This window comes from Lolium perenne, chromosome 6, assembly GCF_019359855.2.
Source record: "Lolium perenne isolate Kyuss_39 chromosome 6, Kyuss_2.0, whole genome shotgun sequence".
Classification (NCBI taxonomy): Eukaryota; Viridiplantae; Streptophyta; class Magnoliopsida; order Poales; family Poaceae; genus Lolium; species Lolium perenne.
The window spans coordinates 105,229,381-105,255,118 of record NC_067249.2 but is presented as its reverse complement, the minus strand read 5'-3'; the positions used below and the strand labels follow the sequence as shown (position 1 = coordinate 105,255,118).

The 25,738-nt window shown below is 41.4% G+C and overlaps 1 protein-coding gene across 1 annotated transcript; it reads left to right on the top strand.

The window, feature by feature from the left end:
* The first annotated feature begins 3,208 nt into the window (after positions 1-3,208).
* On the top strand, positions 3,209-7,075 carry LOC127307452 (uncharacterized). Its single transcript, XM_051338184.2, has 2 exons — positions 3,209-4,857; positions 6,789-7,075. The coding sequence occupies exon 1, from the start codon at positions 3,307-3,309 to the stop codon at positions 4,825-4,827; it is 1,521 nt and encodes a 506-aa protein (XP_051194144.1). The 5' UTR covers positions 3,209-3,306; the 3' UTR covers positions 4,828-4,857; positions 6,789-7,075.
* Positions 7,076-25,738: the final 18,663 nt, after the last annotated feature.

Below are 25,738 nucleotides of genomic sequence, written 5' to 3'. Positions count from 1 at the left end.
TTGCCTTGTAGGTAAGGTAAGAGGTACTCACATCCTCTGGCTACTAAGTCTTTTAGTTGCTGGTGAGTGCTCAAAGTTATTTCCTTTAGATTCTGCAATTACGTCTTTTTGTTTCTTGCTTTTATTTTCACTAGTTAGGCTTAATGGAAAACAACAACAAAATTAGAGAGCTTTATAGTATTTATCTTGAGTTAAGACATGAGATGTTTGAGGAGAAAATTTAAAAACCTATGGACTTTACTTGCATACTAGGCCTAACTTTAAAGAAATTGTGCCTAAGGTTGGCTGTTACCAATGTTTTAGATATTTTGTAAAGTAAGTTGAGATATTTTGGAAATCAACTAAGGGGTGGAGTGCAAATATAGATGTTGAGATTAGGAAAAAGAAGAGTACTCTTATGGAAGAGTATGATACTCTTGATATTAAATCTAAGTCCCAGGACCCCCTTGAGAATAAGAGAGCCAGAATAAATGAGATTTATGCCAATCTTAGTAATTTTTGGTTGATTGAAGAGATTAAGTCTAATGTTTTGGTGGATATCAAATGATGATCAATAGAGCTAGGGATATCGCTCTCTTATTCCCCTTTAAAGGTTCTGAGTAATCAAACTTCTCCTCTCTTTTGTCTTACAAAGGAAAATTGGCTTTACACAAAAGAGGCTCTACAAAAAGCCTTGCATACCCGCTTTGCGAACATGTTAATTAAGTCTTTGTTGAGTCCCTATACTCGGCTTGTCACATTTCTGCTGCAGATGAAGTTGCTACAATGGAAGGTGGTTTCAACGTTAACATCGACGAGTAGTTTGGTGTTCCCATGCAGCAGCCCGAGGACTTATGGACTGGGACGTCGATTTATGTTATGGCCTCTTAGGCCCTTTGCTATCTTGTTATGTAGCATAACATAATTTGCTTTTCATTGCTTGTTGTAATGTTGAGCCATCGACCTCTGCGTGTAATAATTTAGATCTTACTGTGCTAAGAGTTGTAATATATTGCTTTTAAGTCGTAGAGTCACTATTGTGTTACCGATTCTCTCACTGTAGTCTCTCATGCTCTAGGTTAGACTTATATCAGGCAAGGATCTGATATTTGTCTAACCCCGATCCCAGAGGTGCCACAAAGATGAACTTGTTCATGGATCTTTTGGTGGCAAATCTCAAAGTCCCCCGAGGCTGGAAGTAATGTGAAGTGTACTTGCTTTGATTGGACGATCTCATCCCGGACTGCTGCGACAAAAATGGTGCATGGGGGAAGAGTTTCACTGGCATACATGCGGGAGAACCCTAAGGAGGATGAGTCAATTCATGTCGTGATGTGATGCTTCCTCGTGCTTTTAGTCTAGTGATGTGTAGCATGTAGTCTCTAGTGTTAAAACTTTCTTTTGCGTGAAGGTTAGCTTTGGTGATGAGTTCGGCAAGGCTTTTCGTTAGTGTTGGTTTATAACCTACGGGTTTGGTTAGTGTTGTGCCCGAGGGGCAATATTTTAGTTTGCTTTTGAATGCTTGAATATGCTAGTGACATTATGGTTTTATTTTGCTATGAAATGGAACCAGGGAGATGCTTCCATCTGAATAAAAAAACAATTTTTGAAAAATCTAAGACAATTTTCTTGAGGCGGAGGGAGTAACAATCAGTTGCCTATATATAGGCTATTATCATCTTACTTATAGCTAAGATGTAGAATAGTGAGCTATAAAAATACACTACTTACAAAAACATGGTTCACCTCTTACTCTCACAAATTGCTTAGAAGTACATGCGCTCTTGCATTGAAGTTCATTCCCCTCATTTTTTCTATCTCTCTCCTCCACATAAGAAAAATGCCACCGAAGCGGGCTATAAGCCAAATATTGTACTTGCTCTTAGGTCTTTTCTTTACATCAACAGGGAGAACCTCCCCGGTTCCATTGATAAGATTAATGAAACCATCACACTGGCTTATTACAAGAAACTCTTAGTATGTCCTACTTGATAAGAACATCAGTAGCTTTTTCAAAAGCTAAACATAAACTCTTAGGTCTTTCTCTGGTATCATTGAGATCCACCGGATTTGACGTGTATTGAGGGAGATAGATTCATACTAAGTGAAAATTTCCATAGTACTCTTCAAAACACTCTAATCTATTCGGGAAGTGTATTAAGAGAACATGTCCTTACTTTGCTGGTGATTTGCGGATGATCAAATTTTTATTTTAAATAATTCAAAATTTAGGTTTACAAGTTTTAAAATAGGAAGACAACTCTACACGAACCCAATGATTTATATTATAGATGTGTAAAATCTTAGCTTAAAGTACTTTGTATTGCGAGCTACCTAAAAATATAAAAAATATGGATCTAAGTAGAGTAAATAAATGTATCTTCAAAACTCCAAAATTTTAAGATTTTGCCATTCATATGTAATAAAAAAACTCAATTAATCTGGAGTTGCGATTTTGCATACGCTAGTAGAGATCGGGCCTTTTAAGCCCCCCATGGTAGTGCTTTCTGGACCGTAATATTTACTTTTCACAAAACAGGTTTCTAAAACAAGCGTTCTCAAACCAAACACACCCTTAATGTGCCATGTTAGGGCGCCTAGCGAGACCGCATGTCACAAGTTGTCTACAAATGGGCCTTTGTGGGTCGTGCCATGCCCGACGCATTAACATGGGTTCAGCCCGACCTGTTGGCCAAGTTGAGGGAAAACAACCCAAGATCAAATGGCAAAGAAACGTGTGGCAAAATCGAATTCTTGGAGCTCCTATACTTCGCCCGTTGCAGGACGGAAATCTCTCACGTGTGCAACCTCCTTTCATGGGCCACATTTCGGTGTGACCCAATAAGAAATAGGGTTTCCTCCTTTTTTTCTTTTATTTTCAAATTTAAAAATGTTTATTTTTTTTAAAAATCAAACCTAAAAATTGTACAAACTTTAAAAAGTTCAAATATAGAAAATGTGCAGATTTAAAATTTGTTAAAATTTGAAAAATATTTTTAAATTGTTCAAATTCAAACTTGAAAAAAAATCAAAATTGGAAAGAGTTCAGAAAACCGAGCAGCAAAACCGAAAATAGAGGGGATAACCAGGAAAACTAGAAAAACCGAAAGAAAAAAAGAATCCTGGATAGGAAAGCCCTCTCTAACGGGCCCGGCCCAGAACAACCAGCCCTGAACAGGGAGCGCCAGATGGTCGAATTCCCCAAAAACAGCGGCGCGTACCAAACGGGCTAGGGCTACCCCACACCCATTCCGCTGCCCCGGCCTGGCTCTCGCCTCACTGCCGTTCCTGCTCCCAACCCCCAAAACCCTAGCGGCGACTGCGAGGATGGCCCGCAAGAAGGGCCGCCTGCCGTCGCCGTCGCCGTCGCCGCCACCGCCGACGCCTCCGCGGGAGGAGTCCAGCTCCGACGAAGACGATGAGGAGGAGGAGGAACCCACCCCCGCAGCCCAAAAGGCCCCACAAAACCCTAAACACCTTTCCACCGCCGCGGCCGACGCCGATTCATCGGATGCAGGCGAGGAGGAGGAGTCCGACGACTCGGAAACCGACGCCAATGCCTTCCAGATCCTTCAGGCCGCCCGCTCCCCCGGCAAGCCCTCGGAATCTGACGCCGATGAGGGGGACGGCAGCTCCTCGGATAGCCCGGACCCCGTCCACACCAAGCCGGCAAGGAAGCCCGGGAAGAAGAGGCAGGCCGCTGAGTCCATACCGTCTGCTGTCAAGCCGAAGAAAGCCAAGGCCGATGCGGCTCCTCTGTCTGGCAAGGCGCCTTCTGAGCCCAATTCCACCAGCAAGGGTAGGAAGAAGCACAAGGAAAAGGCTGCGCCGGATCGCTCCCCGTCCAAGCCCGCAGGAAGACGCTGGACAGTTGAGGACGAGATCAAGGTCCTGGAAGCTCTTGTCAGCCACACCAAGGCTAATGGCACGCAGCCTAGTGCTGTTGAACTTATTGCTGCTGTTGGCGACAGCCTTGAAAGGAAGACCTGTACCAAGATTGAAATGTATGAGAAGGTGCGGCATCTTAAGCAGCGGCATGAGAAGGCAGCGAGTACAGGCACCCTGCCAGATAATGATGATGACCTCCGGAAGTTCAACCTCTCGGAGGCAGTCTGGGGAGAAAGTGCAAAGGAGGTTGCTGCTGCCCCCGTATCTCAAAATGACGCTGCTACCTCAATGAGCAAGAAGGGGCAGACTAACAAAGAGAAAAAGGGTGGTACAGCAAAGGAAGCCACCAGCACCGTGAACGGAAATGTCGGAACTGTCACTGAGAGTAAGAAGGAGCTGGCCACCAAAGAGAAGCTAGATGGAGCTACCAAGGGCAGGTTATCAAACAAGGCTGCCACTACTGATACTCCTGTGAAGAGTAAGAAACGGGGAAATCATAAGGACGACTTAGAAGGCGATGCAAAAGCAAAGGAGACCACCAATACTGCCACTCAAAATGGCAGCACGTCGGTTAGGAGCAAGAGTGGTAAGTCTGACAAAGAGGAAAAGGATGGAGATGCGGATAGCCTTGGGCCAAAGGAGGCCACAGCGGTCACTCAAAATGATGAGGAGAATCATGAAGACAAAATGGATATAGATCCTAATGTGAAAAACACGCGAAGAGAGTTCGATGAATTACAGAATTTGTACCCCAACCTTGCCTCTTATGTGGAGAGCATCCAGGCCCAGCATCCATGTGGGGAGACACTGAAAAGAGCATTTGAGTTCATTGCTGATGACAAGGCTTGTGCTTTGGAATCCAAGATCAAGAAACAAAGAGTAGTTGAGATGAAGACGGAGATTCGCCGAGCCGACACCAAGAAGGAGGTGACCAACATATTCATAGGATTGCTGGACTGAACCCTTTGGTGCTGTCAACCCATTTATATGGTATACCTTTCTTCTTAACTTGTGTTAGTATGTTTCCTTGTGATGATATATGCGGAATCATAGGATTACCTAATGTGAACTGAGCTAGTGTGTTTTACAAAATCTGAATGTCACTTTGGAAATTTCAAGCAATTAAACTATTCTACCTCTATGCAGTGTACTACAAGTAAGTCTGGCTTTATATATCTCCAATCAAAATTTTCCACCCAACTTAGAGAAGGATAGAAAGATTAGCTAGATGCAGATGATGTAGGAGTTCGGTTGGGCATATACCCAGTGTACTTTTGTGCAGGTAGTGAGGGGTAGTTAATTTGTAGAAAGTAAACAAGGGCGAAGGAGATGAGATGGGTGATGCATCTCATGACTTATGCTCCTATATATTGAGATGTGGTTTAACGTCATTTAAATACTCATTTGCTGTTTCAGTAGATTATTTGTATGGTAAGTTAAAGTGCAATAAGTGTTCACTAGGAGATTGAATTGGTTAGGTTGATGCAATTTGTGCTACTGTTATAATCTGGTATGTTAGATATTGATCAGATTTCAGCTTATGTTGTTGGTAGAGACTTGCATCTCTAGTTGTTGGGTTTATGCCAATGATTACAAGTAAACGAGTCAAGCTGAGTCCCTAGGGTACTGATTCATAGACTAGTCGTGTGATGAGGACATCTCTATGATAGATACAACCAATCGAAAGATCGGACACCTTTGCCCTATCATCGTGACTAGTGCTTGGCGATTTGTAATAGAGAGTAGCTGTTACAAAATACTATAGTAGTACTCAACTTGTAATAGTAGTATACTGCAATGGAGTTCAAAGGCATGAGAGTGGAGCAGAGCAGAGCAGCAACAGCTCCAGGAGTGGTGACAATGGCCTGGCTAATCTCTAGGCAAACCTGACAAGTGGGCCTTTTTGTGAGTCATTTGACTCAAAAACCTAGGCTGGCCAATAATAGTCGACAATTCGTTGACTGGTCAACCCCCCGTCCCCCGTCTCCCCTGTGATTCAAGTCGATCCACCACCCTCATGAGTCGAGTCGACACCCTAGTAGTGACTAGATCAGTCGTGTCTCTTAATCAGTGGTTTATGTTATAATTACCGTCACCAGATGTTGCAAATGAGTTCATTCCTATGTTAAAGAAAATATCATATGTGTTCACCTTCAATATTCAGGGGAGAGTAACTAGGTATGTGGCTATGGTCACTTGCCAGATTGATTCAAGAATATCTGGAGTTTACTGCGATATCTAGCTTCGGTTAGATGTTTTGCCATATTTGTTTCCTGATGATTTGCCACATTCTTTTCCTGTTGATTTAATTTGCAACATCTGACTAGCAAGTGTGTAACTGTATAAGCAAGTATGGAACTATGTTTTAAGGAAGCACTTTTAGGTTGATTTAATTTGCAAATTCATCTCAGCTTAATTAGGAAGTATTTTTAATTAGTTTCATTTTTATCTTACTTATGGTTCTTATTTACATTAGTTATAAAAGAGAATGGAATTGAGAGGCTTAGGATTAGTGAGCTTAGAGGAGACACTTGTATCAACTAATTAATGATAAGTAACTGTAAGGAAGTGACGTTTTGTCCCAGTTAAACATGATTCTTGAGTGTTGGTTTAAGTTTTACATTTTGGTACTATTATTTATGTCCCTGTAAATTGGTATGTCCGTAATCTGTAATCTGAAACTGAAGTTACTTCATGTGCTGAATGCTACTGAGCATTGGTACTTTGTGCTCTTTATGGCTGAAAATGTTACTTCATGTGTTCGTTCCAACCATATACAGTGCTTAGTATCCATATCCTCCTTTGTTAAAGAAAGCATCTACTTTTCTTCTGTAGTTGCAATATCACAACGAGTCCAAAGAAAAATATTTCTCCTTTTGGTGATTGTATGAAGCTTATACATCTGCTCCTGTTTATTGCAGACGAGGAGAAAAAGAGAGGCAAGTTGCTGTGGAAGACTATGGACCAAGATTATTGAAGTTTGCTTTTGTTCTTGATGCCTACGAAGTGACCATTCCAAGTATGCAGTCCCATTTTGAGGTGCAGTTACCTGTACTGAGGGCTTATGCACTTTGGACCTGTGAAGTGGTTTTAAGTTCTTAGCATCCTATAACTGTCAAAAATTTATGGTTCGTAGCAATGTCTCCAGAACTTGATGCATGAATGGTCAGAGATGAAGTTATGAAGTTTGGCAGTTGAAGTTTTGTTATTCATTGTGTTCAGTGGTTCTGGATACCTGTAGTTATTTGAATTTTTTTGGGCGTGTTACTGTCGTGCAACTTCATCAACCAAACATTGTAGGGATCAATTTCTTGTACCTACAAGAAAGCCACCTCGAGGGAGTTCTGGGCTCTAACGCCCCTGTCAATGGTGTCTTGAGTTGGGAGTTCCTAGGCATGGCATGGAGCCAAGATGACTTGTTCAGGATGAATGAAATCATGGGCACGATCTACTGTGGGATATGCGGATTGATTAGGTGCTCGTGCTGGACGTATTTTTGAAATTTCGTCAAAATCTGTTGGGATACAATCAGGCATGACATCATATTAGCCTTTCAGCGGGTTGGTGAGACCAATGATTCTTTGGTGTCGCTGATTCGGAAGAAGAAACGTCCCGCTGAAATCAAATATTGGGGGTTTGGGGGTCTGAAATCTAGTATTTGGCCTTTCGGGGTTTTTACACAATTAAAAATCATATTTTTGTACTCCAGAAAAAATTTCATGATATATCCTACATGCAAAATCGTGATGCTACGCAAACAGAGCTTGGCACACCCAGGTTCAAGTCCTAGGCTTGACATGGGTGTATTTACCTGGATTTATTCTAGGATTTAATCAGCGATGCGCTAGTGGTGACTTTGTTAACCTCAAGATATGCCGGCTCAGTCACTCGAAGATGCTCATAGGGGTAGGGTGTGCGTGCGTTCATAGGGGTGTTTGTACGTGTGTGTTTATGAGCGTCTACGTTGTACTGTGTTCTCAAAATCGTGATGCTACATAAATTTTAGGCTACATAAAAATATCAAAATCTAATAATTTATTCAATAGAAGTTACCTAGCAGATCCTGTCTCTAAATGGCCCAACCAAGGAACAGTGCCCTCCATGTGATTTGGTTGAACCACTAATCACTTTTTATTCATGTGCTCCATGGCAATCTTCCTTTGGACAAGTATCACAAAAGCTGGCTGGCTTGTACATCCTACTTATATCCTGGATTTGTTATCTCTTACTCTCTCCGGTCGGATTAGATTGACGCGGGCCTATGCACAAAATATACATGAGCTCGTAGTATATGGCGTCAATTAATTCTGACCCGAGGTAGTACTAGACATGGGCGTGTGGATATTTTTTATTTCATTTGGATTGGAGCTGCTGTGACGAAGTGGTCTCTTTGGACCATTCACAATCATCTGCTTTGCATGGGGAAGGTCATTTGACATCCCGTTGATCTTGCATTTTGGATCATGTCTTTCTTACAATTGTGGTGGGCGCTGTGGAGGTTTAGGTAATATGGAAGTGCATAAAGTGTTTACATGTTCATCCAAACTACCTGGTGATCTTTTGGTGTCTTTAAAAGTGCATCTAGTGCCCCTTCCGGTAGGTTTTCAGTCGAAGACAGGCAGGAGGTACGTTTACTAAGTGCGGTACATTGATCAGAGTTTACTAGAACAGTAGGAACTCCTCTCTCCGTGCGCGCATAGAAATTGATGAATAAGGTAGTGGATGATTGATGACCACGTGACTAAGGACCTATCAATTTCATCAAGTATACAGTATACACACTGTCGAAGAAAACAACACGTCTTTAAAGGACTCAAGTCACATACGCCAAGCTTGACGCAATAAGTACATGTAGCTCACTCGTATACTCCTCGCTCTTCTACGATGGAAAACTCTAAAGTTATGCTCATCAAGTCAGAGATCTAAATAAGATCTTCATCAACCTTCAAGCTTCAGAGTCACAAGATGATCAACATTGAATAATACACACACTCAAAAAAGGAGAGGGGATTTGGTGACTAGGTGTATACGTCAGCACCCTCTAGATGCCACACGATCTGCGTTGAGATCCGGTTCTCATCAATTGGATCTGTTGCCTTGACGTTGTCTTATCCATTGCTAAGTGTATTTGACGTGAGTCCTACGTGATCTGAAAGTGCATCTGGCCCACTATTTAAATTTAAAAATGTGGGTCCTATGTGATTTGGAAGTGTTGTTAGTGCTGATGTAGTTTGCTAACCCAAAAATGATGGTAACAGTGGATTGCTAGATGTGACACGTGTCAGCCAATGGATGCGTGCTCACGTATACAACCAATCACTAGGCTTCATCCGCTCAAGAAAGACCCAAAGACACAAACGCCACAACACATAATACCCTTCCTTGGAAATCTCTTAACCTATTAGTCTTCTTTTTATTGCTTGACATACTAGGGTTGAAGAAGAGGCCACGTCCTAGTAAGCCCGTGTTGGGTCTAGTGTCTCACGCTAATACATGGGAGTTAGGACTTCATGGCCATGATATGCGTGCACAACACTAGATATTCAGGATAACCTCAGATGGGCAAACCACTTTTACAGGACTAGCCGTTACACCTGTTCGTTCACAATCACCTTTTGTAATGGCTAGAAAATCTGAAACGCCTATAAATAGAACCCAGCCCCGGGTGGTAAGGTTGGAGAACCAAGCTGAATGTTGAGATGCTAGTGATCCTATCCATCAAGTTTCCCCCTCCCTCTCTCTCGAGTCTATCACTATCCACTCAGTGGTGGAGGAATTGTCTAGAGTTTGCTTGATCACCAAACAAGAGCATGATGTGGTCAACAATATCAACTTGTTACCCTTGGAGATTCAGCATCTCCTAGAGGGTTAGGTGTCCACCATCGAGCGTCCAGATTATGGATTGCCCTTTACCAGCGACTGGCCAAGGTGTGTGAAGGTCGTGGTGTTGTCATCAAGCGTCCAGAGTGTGGACTGACCGAGGTGAAAGGTTCGGCTATCACCTATAGAATACATGCCACTAGTGATTGGGCAAAGCCGGAAGGGCTTGCACTAACACAGAAGGTGGCATGGTCATCGACAAGCGAGGCCGATTAGATTTAGGTACTGATACGTCCAAAACGTATCTACTTTCCCGAACACTTTTGCTATTGTTTTACCTCTAATTTGTGTATTTTGGATACAACTAACACGGACTAACGCTGTTTTCAGCAGAATTGCTCTGGTGTCTCGTTTTTGTGCAGAAATTCAACTTCCAGGAAAATCCCCGGAATTAATGTCAAAGGGCTTATTTTCCCAGAAGATTCACGGAACCAGAAGGGCAGGCCAGGGGGGGCCACGGCCCCCACACCATGGGCCGGCGCGGCCTAGGAGGGGGGCGCGCCGCCCTATGGTGAGGCCACCTTGGCCAGCCTCTGACGCACCCCTCTGGACTATTTAAGGATTTCGATCTAAAAACGCGAGAGGAGAAGTCGAAATCACCAGAAGACATCCAGAACGCCGCCACCATCGCGAAACTCCGTCTCGGGACCAGAAACTCCGTTCTGGCACTCCACCGGGACGGGGAATTGGAGGAGATCATCGCCATCATCACCACCGACGCCTCTCCATCGACCAGCCATGTTTCCCCCATCCATGTGTGAGTAATTCCCCCGCTGTAGGCTGAAGGGGATGGTAGGGATTGGATGAGATTGGTCATGTAATAGCATAAGATTGTTAGGGCATAGTGCCTAGTGTCCGTAATTGGTACTTTTATGATATTGTTGCAACTTGTTATGCTTAATGCTTGTCACTAGGGCCCGAGTGCCATGATCTCAGATCTGAATATGTTATTGTTTCAAGATGATATTCATTGTTTTATGATCTTACCTGCAAGTTGTATACACATGTCGCTGTCCGGAACCCGAGGCCCCAAAGTGACAGAAATTGGGATAACCGGAGGGGAAGGCGGTGATATGAGGATCACATGTGTTCACGGAGTGTTAATGCTTTGCTCCGGTGCTCTATTAAAATGAGTACCTTAATTTCCAGTAGATTCCCTAGAGGCCCGGCTGCCACCGGCTGGTAGGACAAAAGATGTTGTGCAAGTTTCTCATTGCGAGCACGTATGACTAAATATGGAACACATGCCTATTGATTGATTAGTACTTGGATACCTTTTATTACTATCTGCAAATGCCCTGCTTTGATTGTTACATGAGTTTCTCTCATCCATGCAACGCCCGTTCATCCATCCCTGTGCCTACAGTATTTTAATCCTGATGTTTACTATAATCACTACTGCTGTTTTTGTTACACTGCTGCTGATATTTCACTACTGCTACTGCTATAAAACTGTTACTACTGATAAACTCTTGCGAGCAAGTCTGTTTCCAGGTGCAGCTGAATTGACAACTCCGCTGTTAAGGCTTTCAAGTATTCTTTGGCTCCCCTTGTGTCGAATCAATAAATTGAGTTTTACTTCCTGCGAAGACTGTTGCGATCCCCTATACTTGTGGGTCATCAAGACTATTTTCTGGCGCCGTTGCCGGAGAGCATAGCTTTATTTGGAAGTTCACTTGGATTGATATTGTTCGCTGCAAATTCTCCATCATGGGTAAATCTCGCGATCCTAAAGTCGCCATGTTACCATCCACTACAAGAAAAGGTACAACTCTGAGTACCTCTGCTGCTCTTGATTCACCATCTGTGATAAGTCAACTTGTTTCACCACCACAAGCTTCACATGCTGGTACTTCTGCTGAATCTGAAAATTCTTATAATGTTGATGATGTTTCTGCTGTGCTTGATGATAGTGGTTCATTGGGATCTTTTCTAGATGCTACAATTGCTAGATCTAGACAAATTGAAAATACTGAAACTCCTAATGAAAATGCAGCTACACCTATTAATTCACCTGAATCTGTTGAATACTCTAGTGATGATCCTGATGAGGATTATGTGGAACTTGATGATGATTTTATTGATAAATGCAATGCTACTACTGATGCAAGTAAAATTAAAAAGTTTCTTGCACAACATACTGTTAGATATAAGCTGTCTCCTGATCCTAAATTTGCCACATCTCCTATAAACATTAAGGATAAGGATTATGATTTTTCTCTTGATCTATCTCATATAGCTATTGTTGAGAAAACACCCTTTTGTGGTACTGAGAAAGAAAGTGTTGTGGAACACATGAATGAACTTTCAACTTTGAGTAGCTTGTTTTCTGATGATATCAAGATGCGTGCTTATTTTGTTGCTAAAATTTTTCCTTTCTCATTAAAGGGTGATGCTAAAACTTGGTATAATAGTTTGCCTCCTGATTCTATTGATAGCCCAAGTGGTTTGCTTGATGTTTTCTTTCGGAAATACTTTCCTGCTAGTGTGATACGTCTCCAACGTATCGATAATTTCTGATGTTCCATGCTTGTTTTATGACAATACCTACATGTTTTATACATACTTTATGTCATATTTATGCATTTTCCGGCACTAACCTATTAACAAGATGCCGAAGAGCCGATTCTTGTTTTGCTGTTTTTGGTTTCAGAAATCCTAGTAAGGAAATATTCTCGGAATTGGACGAAATCAATGCCCAGGATCTTATTTTTCCACGAAGCTTCCAGAAGTCCGAAAGGGAAACGAAGTGGGGCGACGAGGCGACGCCACAGTAGGGCGGCGCGGCCAAGGCTTGGGCCGCGCGGCCCTAGCGTGTGGGCCCCTCGTGGCGCCCCCTGACCTACCCTTCCGCCTACATAAGCCTTCGTCGATAATAGTTCCAGTACCGAGAGCCACGATACGGAAAACCTTCCAAAGACACCGCCGCCGCCAATCCCATCTTGGGGATTCAGGAGATCGCCTCCGGCACCCTGCCGGAGAGGGGAATCATCTCCCGGAGGACTCTTCACCGCCATGGTCGTCTCCGGAGTGATGTGTGAGTAGTTCACCAATGGACTATGGGTCCATAGCAGTAGCTAGATGGTCGTCTTCTCCTAATTGTGCTATCATTGTTGGATCTTGTGAGCTGCCTAACATGATCAAGATCATCTATTTGTAATGCTACATGTTGCGTTTGTTGGGATCCGATGAATATTGAATGCTATGTTATGTTGATTATCAATCTATCATCTATGTGTTGTTTATGATCTTGCATGCTCTCCGTTATTAGTAGAGGCTCTGGCCAAGTCGTTACTTGTAACTCCAAGAGGGAGTATTTATGCTCGATAGTGGGTTCATGCCTCCATTAAATGCAGGACAAGGATGACAGAAAGTTCTAAGGTTGTGGATGTGCTGTTGCCACTAGGGATAAAACATCAATGCTATGTCTAAGGATGTATGTGTTGATTACATTACGCACCATACTTAATGCAATTGTCTGTTGTTTGCAACTTAATACTGGAAGGGGTTCGGATGATAACCTGAAGGTGGACTTTTTAGGCATAGATGCATGCTGGATAGCGGTCTATGTACTTTGTCGTAATGCCCAATTGAATTTCACACTACTCATCATAACATGTATGTGCATTGTCATGCCATCTTTATTTGTCAATTGCCCAACTGTAATTTGTTCACCCAACATGCTATTTATCTTACGGAGAGACACCACTAGTGAACTGTGGACCCCGGTCCATTCTTTTACATCGAATACAATCTACTGCAATACTCGTTCTACTGTTTTCTGCAAACATCATCATCCACACTATACATATAATCCTTTGTTACAGCAAGCCGGTGAGATTGACAACCTCACTGTTAAGTTGGGGCAAAGTATTTTGGTTGTGTTGTGCAGGTTCCACGTTGGCGCCAGAATCCCTGGTGTTGCGCCGCACTACACTCCGCCGCCATCAACCTTCAACGTGCTTCTTGGCTCCTACTGGTTCGATAACCTTGGTTTCTTACTGAGGGAAAACTTGCCGCTGTACGCATCACACCTTCCTCTTGGGGTTCCCAACGGACGTGTGCTTTACCGTCACAAGCATAGTGCTCAACATGTTGCTTTGTAGAAAATTTATAGTTTTGACCAGGAAGATGGAGAGAAATTGCCTGAAGCTTGGGCGAGATTTTGCTCTCTTATCAGAGCTCGACCTGGACATGATTTGGAAAATCATGATTTACTTGATATATTTTATAGTGGACTAACCATTGAGTCTAGAGCATATTTGGATAGTTGTGCTGGTTGTGTTTTCTGGAAAAGAACTCCGGACGAAGCTGAAGAATTATTGGCTAAAATAGGCCGGAACCACGATGATTGGACTACACCTGAACCAACTCCGACGCCAATATTGAAGAAGAGGGGTTTGATTAAATTAAATGATGAAGATATGAGGGAAGCCAAGAAATCTCTTAAGGAGAAAGGTATTAAATCTGAAGATGTGAAGAATTTACCTCCAATAGAAGATTTATGCAAGATTACTCCCCCTTCATCCATGATTGAGGTAAACTCTCTTCAACGCTTTACTAGGGAAGATATTCCGTATTCAAAACCTCCTGCTCAATGCTTCGATGAGTTTGATAATTATATTGTTAAGCAAGAAAATTTTAATATGAGAGTAGAGAATCATCTAATGGAAAATTCTCAAGCTATTAGTAAATTGCATGATATTGTGGAGAGAACCTCCAATGATGTTAAGATGCTTGTTAAACATTTTCATATGGTTCAAACTCAAATTGATCAACTCACTAAAGTGCAAAATGACTTGTTAAAAAATAGTTCTAAAGAAAAACATGCTTATGAGGTAACAACTAGAGGCGGTGTTTCTACTCAGGATCCTTGCTGTCTACTGTTGGCTTCTTTTCCTGTAGACAGTGTTGGGCCTCCAAGAGCAGAGGTTTGTAGAACAGCAGCAAGTTTTCCCTTAAGTGAATCACCCAAGGTTTATCGAACTCAGGGAGGAAGAGGTCAAAGATATCCCTCTCAAGCAACCCTGCAATCACGATACAAGAAGTCTCTTGTATCCCCAACACACCTAATACACTTGTCAGATGTATAGGTGCACTAGTTCGGCGAAGAGATAGTAAAATACAAGTAATATGGATGTATATGAGTGGTAATAGCAATCTGAATAAAATACGGCAGCGAGTAAACATGCAACATAATAGTAAATAAACGGAGATTCGATGCTTAGAAATAAGGCCTAGGGATCATACTTTCACTAGTGGACACTCTCAACATTGATCACATAACTGAAACTACTCTACACTCTCTTGTTGGATAACAAGCACCATTCATTGTGTAGGGCTAGAAGAGCACCTCAATGCCGGAGTTAACAAGCTCCACAACATTCGATGTTCATATTTAAATAAGCTTAGAGTGCATGATAGACCAACGCAATTATAACGAGTACTAACATAGCATGCACACCGTCACCGACAGACTATGAAAGGGGGAATAGATCACATCAATACTATCATAGTAATAGTTAACTTCATAATCTACAAGAGATCACAATCATAGCTTATACCAAGTACTACATGATGCACATACTGTCAACATTACATCATGGAGGAGGAATAGACTACTTTAATAACATCACTAGAGTAGCACATAGATTAATAGTGATACAAAGCTCATCATATGGATCTCAATCATGTAAGGCAGCACATGAGATCATTGTATTGAAGTACATGGGAGAGAGATTAACCACATAGCTACCGGTACATGTAACACCCCAAATTTCAAAACAAAGAGAAAATGAATTTCCTTTTTCCAAAAATGAGAACCAACAAAAACTTTTCTTAAATAGAGTGCTAAGCTTAGTGCTCATACCTATTACTTGTGTTTTTGCCATGATGAGTGTTATTATGCTTATGTGATAAACCCTAAAACCCTAAAGTAAATCAAGTGAGGATCACAAACCAAATAAAATTAAAAGAGAAAGAAAGCAAATAAGAAAAACCCTAAACCCTAACCTTCTCAAAAATCATTTGGATCTATTTTGAGAAACCTAAATTAAAGGAAAAGACATATGGGAGCATATAGTCCTAATATGAAGATTTTGAAACTCCACCTTTCTAACTTTGCTAAATGGTGGTGAACCATTGCAAAACTTACTAAACCCTAAACCTCATCCCTCTTGTCATCAATCTTTGACAAATAAAATAAAAAGAAAAGATCTTATTTAAGAAAAAGGCATATGCAAGCCTATGGATATTTGTTGAAAATAATGAGCTTTGCCTTGTCTACCTTGAGTAGGTGAATTGAAATACCTCAACACACTCAACAAAGCACTTACCAACCAATTCAGGTGTGAAACAAAATAAAATCAAACATATGCATAAAGGCATATGTGCCTATGGCTATTTTTGTAAAACTTTACCCTAGGCCTTTCTACTTTATTTAGAGGATTGGAAAACCTTCATAAACCTTATCTAGTACTTCTCAAACCCAATCCAAAGTGAAACAAAAGATTTTAAAAATAAAGTAATAATGCCATAGAGGCATATGAGAGCAAAATATCAAATTTGTGAAATTGAGGATCTTGACCCTAAGACTTGTAGTGAATGGTTGGATCACTCCTATATACCATTTCAACACTCAACAACATCAATTGGGTCAAGCCTAGTCAAATTAAAAATCAAATGCCACATATGCATAGAGGCATATGTGACACATAGCCATTTTCACCAATTCTTGTCCTATGCACTTCTACTTTGACCAAATGGTGTGAAACCATCTCTACACCTAATCTAACCCTAAATTGACCCTCAACCTTGCCCAAGTGAAGCAAGGGGGGCACATTACAAAAATAAGAAAAATTGATAGGTCACCTCTCATGTGTTATGGCCAAATTATCAAATCTTGACCTAGGCACCCACATTGCCCCAAAATGGTTTGAACCTTTGTCCCAACTCAATCTAACACCAAATAAACCTCACTCTTGTCAAAATAAAGCAAAGAAAAATAAAAGAATAAAAATGAGAGAATCACAAAACCCTCACATATGGTTTATGCCACTTTTCCAAATATTTGACCTAGACCAATTTGGCCTTCACCATGAGTTGAATAATGTCACTAAACACTTACTACAACTTTTGGAATCAAAGAAACACAATGCAAATGTATTTCAAACTCAAATTTGGATCACATGTGATAATGGTCAATCTGCCATTTATATTCTGGTCACTACTTTGAGCCCCTCTATCTCAAGTTTTTCAAACTAAACTTTCCCAATTCCTTGCATGTCATCCAAGAGCACATCAAGGTGAGCAACTTTTGTGAAGACAACCATGCCAAATTCACTTTGGATAAAAATCTATGCTCATGTAAAGTTAGGACTTTTTAATATGTGGAACAATCTCACATTTAGCAAATTTGCAATTCTTTGAATTTCTAAATTCCACCAACACCTCTCATTCTCTCTGGTCATTTACAACTCAACTCAATTCATCACTTTCAAATTTTATAACCGTATGAACTCAACCAAATTTGGGCCAAAATTGAAATTTACCAATATGTAACTATTTGCCACTATTTGAAATAGTGACTCTACCCCCAACCCTAATGCCCCTAACTACTCTACCCTGTCCCCTTGTCCCCTCTCTTCCTCACAGCAGCACAGAAACCCTAAGGGAAACCCTAGAGCAGCAAGGACATGGCCATGCCGGCCCATGCCACCATGTCAAGCTCCCCTCTCTTCTCCTCCTCCCTGGCCATGGCCACCACGTCAAAACGAGCCACCTCACCTCCCTAGCACCACCTACACTCGACGTGGTCGAAGAAAATGCCGCAGCTCGCCAGGGATCGCGCGCCCAGAACGGCATCGGCATGCCATGGACGTCGCACGTGCACACCGTGGGCGCACACTGGCCACGCGCCGCCCCATCCCTCTGCGCCGCCCCTGGACCCCCTAGCTGCGCGTTGAGCTCCGCCACCTCGCCAGGAACCCGCCAGACACGGACCTGTGTCCTCGCGCCGCCTGTCGCCGACGACCGCATCGCCGGATTCCCGCGTCCGTGCCGCCAGAGCTCGCCATTGCACGCACCCATCTGGCCGTCCCCCACCTCGTCCCTTAGCTCTCTAGCACTGCCATGATCACAGCTACCTCGCCCTGCCCCCTCCTACCCCTCTTCATCGCCGGCGACGCTGCGCGCATGTCGCCACCACCACTGCCCCGCAGCACACCTCCGCCATTATAAATAGAGGCTTCCCCTCGTCGATTCCTTCACAGCACCACCCTCCCCTCATCTCCTTCGACCTCCTCCGCCACTCACCCGTCCACATTGCGCCCTAGCCAGCTCCAATTTTGCCGACGACCGCCGCCGCAGGAGCTCGACGATGGAGACGATCCCGGCCACCTCCGCCGCTCCCACGACCACCACTGGAACCACCGTCGTCGACAACCTCGAACACCGTCGACGCCCCGCCTCGCCGCCCGCCGGAGAGCTCGCCAGCACCAAACCCTCGCCGCCAGTAAGCCCCCTCTCGCCGAAGAAGACGACGCTCGTCACCCGTCCGATCCGCGTCTAATCCAACGGCGCGGAAAGGGGCGTACCGCTTCGCCTGTTAAGACCCGCTGACGCGTGGACCCCACGCTGTCAGGCGGCCCGCTGCGCTGAACGCACTGCTGGGCCGGCCCGTCTTTTCTCCCCTGTGCAGCCCATTTGCTTTTCCCGCCTAAGCCCATCTGTTCAAATGTGGTTAATTAATTTGGCAGAAATTCAAATACTGGTCCTATCTTAGAAATTAAATAGTTTCAAATCTACCCTACCAAATTTGATGAATTTTATGTTGTCGGAAAGCTCGAAAAAATATCTATCCAACCCCACTGGTCCCACTTCAAAATCTTGTGTAGAATTAAAGTGACATAAATAACAAGGCAGGGATTTTTGTGACTTCAAATAAATCTTAAAAATCAACCAAAATAGATATTAAGTTAATTCCAACTCCAATAGCTCACATTTGATTCACACTAATTGTTTATGCAAGAAAATGATGTGGTCATTTTGCATGATCATGCCCTAGTTTAATTAAAGGACTATATGGCTATTCTAGTTAGTTGATATTGTCCAAAACTATTATGTAAATTATATGAAGTGCTTCACTTCATTTAAATCTTGTCCCAAATACTTTCATATGAAGTATTGACCCCTGGTCAAATACTATCAAATGAAATGCTTGGTGAATTTAAATCATAATAGGCATTATTAAATGGTATGAGGTATTCTACCTCATTTAAATCAATTCCTCAAATGATGATGATGAATGGTTGACTTATGTCAACATGATTTCATGTATAATTGTTTGAGGAAATTAAATCTTAAGAAGATTCAATGAGAGGAAATTATTTCTCAAAAACTATATGGAAACTATCATTTACATATATAAGGAGAGAAGTTATCCTCTAACACTAAGTAAGAAACCCTAGATTAATTCTAAGTAGCAATGTTAAGTAATGATGCTAGATCATTTGGAGTGAGCCATTAAGGCTAATTTAGGTTACTTAAGTGTTGTTTGGTGATTGTATCCTCGTATTCGTATATAGACGCTAGTGCCGGAGAATACCAGGAAGAGGAAGGATTCTACCCAGAAGAAGAAGAGCACTTTGACCACCTCCACACCCAAGGCAAGCTATTACCAATGCAAGCTAGACTATTGCAAGTTATAATGTTGCAAGCTAACACCAATGCAAGATAATACTCTTGCAAAGTGCAAAGCTCACCATGAGCAAGGCATTACCCCATTTACGTTATGCTTATGATCCTACTTCCCAGTTTTACTTTACAAGCTTTATTTACTTTTGTTTTATCAAAGTACTTCTGATTTATGATTCACTTGATTAGTATTGGATTAGTACAAGAGTATCAAGGTTAGCCTAGAAGCAAAGCAAAGTACTTAGCACCCCTCATACTTAGATGCTAGTGCTAAATTAAAAGTGACTACCTTAGTTGGGAACTTGTGAAATGAAATGACTTTGAAAACCTTGGAATGATGAGTCATTCTATTTGAAAGATTTTGAAGGAGAATATGATCTGTGAATGACTTGGTGAACTTTACAAAAACTGATGGTTGGGTTCGGATGCGATACCATTTCAATTTTACAAGTACCCCCACAATACCTGAATCTGGGTAAGGCTTAGCTGGAAATTTATGTGTCTTAGTATGGGTTCCCTCTGAACAAGCGTCATAGGGGTTATGCCGAGGCTGCCTCCGTTGAAAGTGAAATGACGTGAATTGAGGTGAATTGTACGGCCAAGCCCTGTGCAGTTCCCGGGTTGGCGGTTTGCTCTCACCGGGAGGCCAAACTCATGGGGAGAGGTGCCTATACTAGGGTATGTAAATGAAAGGTTAGGATTGGTAGTTCGCGTACTGCGTACGATAAATCAGGGCCAGTTACCCCTGACGAGCTATTGCAATTGTTGTGGCACAAGTGTACAACCTCTGCAGAGTTAAAACTATTCGAATAGCCGCGTCCGCGGTCATGGACAGTTGGAAAGGCCATACTGTTCCGTCATCAGAACTTTTCTAAAACTATGAATGGTGACTTGTGAATTTGAACTTGAAAGGTGACATTGACTTTGAATCACAACGAAGTTGTGGGAATGACACTAATGTTCCCACTTGAGTTAGTTAGCACATGAAGAGTTGTTTACTAAAATGTTTGTGAACTAAAATTGGCTTTATGCAAAATAAACTAGAGCTTAGCACCCCTTACTAGAATTGTTAGCACTTACATTAGTATTAGTTTGCGAGTACTTTAAAGTACTCACGGCTGTGTCCCTGGCTATTCAAATGGCCAGACTATGAAGAGGAGCAGAACTATCAAGATGACGACCAGCAGGACGCCTACGACAACTAGGGAATCTTCTGACGTCAGACGTTGGCCTGTGGACTAGAGAGTCCCTTCTACTTACGCTTCCGCTATGAAACTATGAACTTTGTGTCCGTTGATCAATAGATCAACTATTTGTGTAATATTGGATCATGTGATCTCTATTTGTAAGACGACTATGGTATGTAATGAATGATGACTTATGATATTCAACTGTTATGTCTCGCAACAACAAGATTCCTGGGATTGCGATGTATGGCATAACAGGCACCTGGACTTAAAAATCCTGGTGTTGACAGTACAGCCCTTAGCCTCGAGGGAGAACTACTCCCTCCTCATCATAGGAGACAGCAGCGGCGATGAAGATGGCGGTGGTGTCGATGGAGATGCCTTCCGGGGGCAATTCCCCGTCCCGGCGGTGTGCCGGAACAGAGACTTCTGTCCCCCGAATCTTGGCTTCGCGATGGCGGCGGCTCTAGAACTTTTCTCGTATTGTGGCTTATTCTTTTAGGGTTTTCGCGACGGAGACCTTAAGTAGGCGGAAGGGCAGCCTCGGAGGGGCCCTGGTGGGGCCACACCATAGGGGGGCGCGCCCCACCCCTTGGCCGCGCCGCCCTGGCGTGTGGCCCCCCTGGCTCCTCTCTGGCCCCTCTTCGGTGCTCTGGAAGCTTCCGGGAAAAATAAGATGTTGGGAGTTGATTTCGTCCAATTCCGAGAATATTTCCTGTGTAAGATTTCTGAAACCAAAAACAGCAGAAAACAAGAACTGGCACTTCGGCATCTCGTCAATAGGTTAGTTCGGGAAAACGCATAAAATCATCATAAAGTGCGAGCAAAACATGTAGGTATTGTCATAAAACAAGCATGGAACATTAGAAATTATAGATACGTTGGAGACATATCAGCATCCCCAAGTTTAGTTCCTACTCGCGCTCGAGTAGGTAAACGATAAAAAGAATAATTTTTGAAGTGACATGCTACTTACATAATCTTGATCATACTATTGCAAAGCATATGAGATTAATGAAGTGACTCAAGGCAATGATCTATAGTTGCTAGCAAATAGATAACATATAGCAAAACTTTTCATGAATAGTACTTTTAAGACAAGCATCAAAAGTCTTGCATAAGAGTTAACTCATAAAGCAATAAATTCAAAGTAAAGGTATCGAAGCAACACAAAGGAAGATTTAAGTTTCAGCAGTTGCTTTCAACTTTCAACATACATATCTCATGGATAATTGTCAACACAAAGTAATATAATAAGTGCAGATAAGCAAGTATGTAAGAATCAATGCACATAGTTGACACAAGTGTTTGCTTCTAAGATAGAAGGAAGTAGGTAAACTGACTCAACATAAAATAGAAGAAAGGCCCTTCGCAGAGGGAAGCATGGATTACTATATTTGTGCTGGAGCTTTTATTTTGAAAACAAGAAACAATTTTGTCAACGGTAGTAATAAAGCATATGTGTTATGTATAAGATATCCTATAAGTTGCAAGCCTCATGCATAGATTACCAATAGTGCTCGCACCTTGTCCTAATTAGCTTGGATTTACATGGATTATCATTGCATAACATATGTTTTAACCAAGTGTCACAAAGGGGTACCTCTATGCCGCCTGTACAAAGGTCTAAGGAGAAAGCTCGCATTGGATTTCTCGCTTTTGATTATTCTCAACTTAGACATCCATACCGGGACAACATAGACAACAGATAATGGACTCCTCTTTAATGCATAAGCATTCAACAACAATTAATATTCTCATAAGAGATTGAGGATTAATTGTCCAAACTGAAACTTCCACCATGGATCATGGCTTTAGTTAGCGGCCCAATGTTCTTCTCTAACAATATGCATACTCAAACCATTTGATCATGATAAATCACCCTTACTTCAAACAAGACGAACATGCATAGCAACTCACATGATATTCAACAAAGGTAAAAGTTGATGGCGTCCCCAGAAACATGGTTACCGCTCAACAAGCAACTTATTAAGAAATAAGATGCATAAGTACATATTCAATACCACAATAGTTTTTAAGCTATTTTCCCATGAGCTATATATTGCAAAGACAAAGAATATAATTTTAAAGGTAGCACTCAAGTAATTTACTTTGGAATGGCGGAGAAATACCATGTAGTAGGTAGGTATGGTGGACACAAATGGCATAGTTTTTGGCTCAAGGATTTTGGATGCACGAGAAGAATTCCCTCTCAATACAAGGCTAGCAAGGTTGTTTGAAGCAAACACAAGTATGAACCGGTACAGCAAAACTTACATAAGAACATATTTCAAGCATTATAAGACTCTACATTGTCTTCCTTGTTGTTCAAACACCTCACCAGAAAATATCTAGACTCTAGAGAGACCAATCATGCAAACCAATTTCAACAAGCTCTACGGTAGTTCTCCACTAATAGGTTTAAACTACATGGTGCATGAGCTTAATCATGATCTACTTGAGAGCTCAAAACAATTGCCAAGTATCAAATTATTCAAGACAATATGAGGCATTTTCTGTTTCCAACCAAATAACAATAAACCAAGCAGTTTCAACCTTAGCCATGAACATTAAAGTAAAGCTAAGAACACCAGTGTTCATATGAACGAGCGGAGCGTGTCTCTCTCCCATACAAGCATGAATTTATTCAGAGAATAACAAAGCGAAAATAAAAGGACACAGACGCTCCAAGTAAATTACATAAGATGTGATGGAATAAAAATATAGTTTCAATAGAAGAAACCTGATAATTTGTTGATGAAGAAGGGGATGCCTTGGGCATCCCCAAGCTTAGACGCTTGAGTCTTCTTGAAATATGCAGGGATGAACCACAGGGGCATCCCCAAGCTTAGACCTTTCACTCTTCTTAATCATATATCATCCTCCTCTCTTGACCCTTGAAAACTTCCTCCACACCAAACTCAAAACAAACTCATTAGAGGGTTAGTGCATAATCAAAAATTCACATGTTCAGAGGTGACACAATCATTCTTAACACTTCTGGACATTGCCCAAGGCAACTGAAAGTTAATGGAACAAAGAAATCCATCCAACACAGCAAAAGAGGCAATGCGAAATAAAAGGCAGAATCTGTCAAAATAGAACAGTCCGTAAAGACGAATTTTTCTGGGGCACTAAACTTGCTCAGATGAGAAAAGTCAAAACTAATGAAAGTTGCGTACATATCTGAGGATCACTCACGTAAATTGGCAGATTTTCTGAGTTACCTACAGAGAACCCTGCCCAAATTCGTGACAACAAGAAATCTGTTTCTGCGCAGAAATCCAAATCTAGTATCAACCTTCTATTAGAGCCTTCACTTGGCACAACAATGCAAAAAAATAAAGATAATGAGAGATTGCTACAGTAGTAACAACTTCCAAGACACAACAAAACAGTAGCAAAATAAAAACATGGGTTATCTCCCAAGAAGTGCTTTCTTTATAGCCATTAAGATGGGCTCAACAATTTTAATGATGCACTCCCAAGAAATAAGTGTTGAAGCAAAAGAGAGCATCAAAAGCAAATAAGAAACTCTTTTAAGTCTAACCCACTTCCTATGAAAAGGAATCTTGTACACAAATGAATTGATGAAGAACAAAGTGACAAGCATAGGAAGATAAAACTCGAGTAACTTCAAGATTCTCAACATAAAGAGGGGAAACTTAATATTATTAAGATGCATATAACCATGTTTCCCTCTCTCATAATAACTTTCAGTAGCATCATTGATGAAATCCACAATATACCCATCACTTAAAACATTCTTATCACGGTTCATATGCATAAAAGTATCATTAATTTTGGCATAAGAAGAGTTCTTCTCATTAATAGTAATTGGAGCAAGATTATTATCAAGAATTTGAACATGGTAAACAAGTTGCATACTGAGGGAATTGTTTTTGGCAATCCAATCATAACCATGACAAGTTTCATAAGGATAGTTATAACCTATATCATAGCATTCTTTATAATAATCATCAAAGGTCGGAGGCATATTGTCATCATAAGAAATAGAATAGTTATCTTTCACAGTATGTTCATCTGTGACCATACCATCATTGTTACTAGAAGGAGATGTATCAAACATATAATGATCAGTAGCAAAAGGATTTTCAAACACCTCATCCCCAAGCTTAGAGCTTTCTATATCATTATGGGAGGAAGCATGGATAATATTGATACTATGGCAATTATTAACATCATCATTTTTAGAATTAGTTTCCCAGAGATTTTCAATATCAAAAGTAGTGTACTCTTTCAAATCATGATCACTAATGTAGGTAAAGGGCATAGGAAGATCATTGTACTCAGATTCATTATCATAATAATCATTTGGAGCAACATACTTACGGTTACCTATCGTTATCTCATACACGCGGGGATATGTCGTTACCTCTTTCTCTTTATTCTCCTTCTTCTTCTTCTTCTTCTTCTTCTTCGTTCCCTTCTTCTTCTTCTCTTCCTTCTCCTCGTTTCCTTCTTTAGGAGGAAGAGGCTTGAAGGGAGGCTTCTCCACATAACCTGATTTATTTCCAGAAACAATAGAAGAAACTTGGGAGGATTCCTCCTTTTCATTAATAAGTTCAAAACACACAGCGGTCATATCATATTTTGGCAAGGTGTCATCTTCTAAAATATTTTTTATGTAAGTATTTGTATGGCAATTATCAATGCAATAAGAAAAACACCCATGCAGGACATCATCAATATCAATATCACTCATATGTAACAAAGAGATTTTTCTTGATAACTCTTCACACCACAAAAATAAGGTAAGTTCATCATGCTTATTAGGTGTAATTTCATCATCACAATACAAATTTGCAGCGCTCATGGGGTTCGAATTATCATTGGAGGAGCATTGAAAATTAAAATGAGCCACTTTATGACAAAGTTCACAAATAAAAGGATAGATGGCACAAACTTTTTTACCAAGATCATCTAGAGCCCTAGACCACTTTCTAGTTTTTTCATTCATATGATGGATACAATATTCATCTTCGATTTGATTAATTCCACAGGGTCTATGCATTCCACAAAAATTAACATGCTTATAAGAAATAGCATTTTGAGAAGTTTGGGCATGTTTATTGCAATCATTAACAACA

What these genes read in the sequence shown, in the direction of transcription:
- LOC127307452 (XM_051338184.2), top strand. Translation starts at nt 3,307, where the DNA reads ATGGCCCGCAAGAAGGGCCGCCTGCCGTCGCCGTCGCCGTCGCCGCCA.